The sequence below is a fragment of the Chrysochloris asiatica genome, unplaced genomic scaffold, assembly GCF_000296735.1.
Source record: "Chrysochloris asiatica unplaced genomic scaffold, ChrAsi1.0 scaffold00158, whole genome shotgun sequence".
NCBI classification, from domain to species: domain Eukaryota; kingdom Metazoa; phylum Chordata; class Mammalia; order Afrosoricida; family Chrysochloridae; genus Chrysochloris; species Chrysochloris asiatica.
This window is the reverse complement of record NW_006408676.1, coordinates 7,624,192-7,626,832: the sequence shown is the minus strand read 5'-3', so window position 1 is coordinate 7,626,832 and position 2,641 is coordinate 7,624,192. Positions and strand designations below refer to the sequence as shown.

General features: G+C 40.8%; 1 protein-coding gene across 1 annotated transcript; it reads left to right on the top strand.

The window, feature by feature from the left end:
• Positions 1–1,419: 1,419 nt before the first annotated feature.
• LOC102841014 (olfactory receptor 10G9-like) lies at positions 1,420–2,355 on the top strand. The gene has a single exon (XM_006871011.1). The coding sequence runs from the start codon at positions 1,420–1,422 to the stop codon at positions 2,353–2,355; it is 936 nt and encodes a 311-aa protein (XP_006871073.1).
• The last annotated feature ends 286 nt before the right edge of the window (positions 2,356–2,641 follow it).

The window sequence follows — 2,641 nt, the reverse complement described above, 5'->3', positions numbered from 1 at the left end:
ATTGAATAAGGCAATATAAAAGATAAAAGAACCTCTGTGTTCTCTATATGAGAATATGCCATTTCCGTATCTTATATATTACATGAGTTTGGGGTCAGATCTCATGAATGATCACATGAACATGGTCTGGGATAAGACAGAAGAATAGAAGACAGGCTCTGAGTAAAGCTACACCATTGCTGGGATCCTGCCTTGGCACTTCTGCTGCTGACAAAAAAAGTTTTAGCAAGGTGAATTTTCTCAGCAATCCAGGATGAAGATTCCTTCTAAAAATTACATTTGCAATGGATAATCTTGCTGAATCTGTATGTGTGAAAATTGTGTGTGGGTGTGGGAGAGAAAGAGAAAGAGAAAGATGATTGAATAAAGGATTGCCCCTGGTAGTAAATTGTCACCTAATGGATATGTGAGAGTTATGGTATGTTTTACTAAGTTGTCATTGAGTCAGCTTCGATTCATGGATATCACATGTACAATGGAACAAACTCTGTTCCTGCATCATCTCCATGATGGTTTCAGACAAGACCCTTGTGATCCCTAAGGTTTTCACAGGCTAATTTTCAGAAGTGGATCACCAGAACATTTTCCTAGTCCATCTTAGTCTGGACGTGCCACTGAAATTTGTCCAGCATGGGGTCCTTGCTAGCATTTGAAATACTAGTGGCATAGCTTCAAGAATCATAGCAATACCACCAAAGTGTAGAATTCACCAAAGTACAAAAATGGACAGATGGAGATTTTATACATATTATTAAAGATATATTAATATATACTATATTAATATATTAAGGAGCTCTGGTAGCGTAGTGGTTACGAATCGGGCTGCGAACCTTAAGGTCAGCGGTTCGAAATTACCAGCCGCTCCGCGGGAGAAAGATGAGGCTTTCTACTCCCGTAAAGATTTACACCCTCGGAAACCCTGTACAGGGTCGCTATGGGTCGGACCCGACTCGATGGCACTTAACAACAACAACAAATATTAATATATTATATATATAGCTTTTTAATGATGATTTTATGTGGTGCTGATATAAGGACACAACCATTCCTCTTCAAAATAGAACCTTCATGAATAAGGCAATATAAAAGATAAAAGAACCTTTGTGTTCTCCATCAGAGAATATGCCGTTTCTGTATTTCCTGTATTATCAGTAATGCTAGATTTTCATTCTTTTTTTTTTTTTTTAAGAACAAAATCCAACCCCACTATGGTTGAATGGATTCCTACTCATAGAGACTCTATAGGATAGAGTTGAACTGTCCCATAAGGTTTCCAAGGCTGTAAATCTCTAAGGAAACCGACTTCCACATCTTTCTGGGAAGATTCAAACCATATGCCTTTGGGTTGTCAGCTGAAGGCATAACCACGACACCAGCAAGATTCCATCTCTAAGGACAGAGCTCCATGTATGAGAAGAAATGTCAAATCTGAGCGTTGTGACAACATTCATCCTCATGGGGATTCCCCATGCACCAGCCCTGGATACCACCCTTTTTGGAATCTTCTTAGTGATTTATGTACTCACTGTGGTAGGGAACCTCCTCATCCTGCTGGTGATCAGGGTGGATTCCCACCTCCACACCCCCATGTATTACTTTCTGGCCAACCTGTCCTTCCTTGACATGTGCTTCTCCACTGTCACTGTACCTAAAATGCTGATGACCTTCCTCTCTCCAGGGGGCAGGGATATCTCCTTTCACAGTTGTGTTTCCCAGCTCTATTTCTTCCACTTCCTGGGCAGCACTGAGTGTTTCCTCTACACTGTCATGTCCTATGATCGCTACCTGGCCATCAGTTATCCACTCAGATATAACAGCATGATGACAGGAAGAATGTGTGCCCTCCTGGCCACCAGCACGTGGCTCAGTGGATCTCTTCACTCTGCAGTCCAGATAATATTGACATTTCGTTTGCCCTATTGTGGGCCCAGCCAGATCCAGCACTATTTCTGTGATGCACCGCCCATCCTGAAACTAGCCTGTGCAGACACCTCCACCAATGAGATGGTGATCTTCATCAACATTGGAGTAGTGGCATCTGGCTGCTTCTGCCTGATAGTGCTTTCCTATGTTTCCATTGTCTGTTCCATCCTGAAGATCAGAACCACAGAGGGGAGACTGAAAGCCTTCCAGACCTGTGCCTCTCACTGCATTGTGGTCCTCTGTTTCTTTGTTCCCTGTGTTTTCATATATTTGAGACCAGGCTCCAAGGATGCTGTTGATGGGGTGGTGGCAGTTTTCTACACTGTGCTGACACCTCTTCTAAACCCTGTTGTGTACACCCTGAGAAACAAGGAAGTGAAGAGAGCACTATTCAAGCTGAGAAGTGAGTCAGTATTCAGCCAGAGCAAATAACGTAGAAAGGTCATATATGACGAACTCCTTTATTTACAATGAAATTAAATCACCAAAATGAACATTATACTTATAAGGGACATCCCACTTACTCAAATCTTAATATTTAATGAAACAATTAATTCATTTTATTTTATTCTCTACACTGCTTGTCAAAATCCTAAAGAAGCCATTTAATAGTGAAACTCTAAGAGGAAGGATAATAATCTGTTCTTTTTTTTTCTCCAATTTTTCACCAGAAAGTAATTTATTATTTCATCCTCTGTAGAATATTTTTCAGAATTTC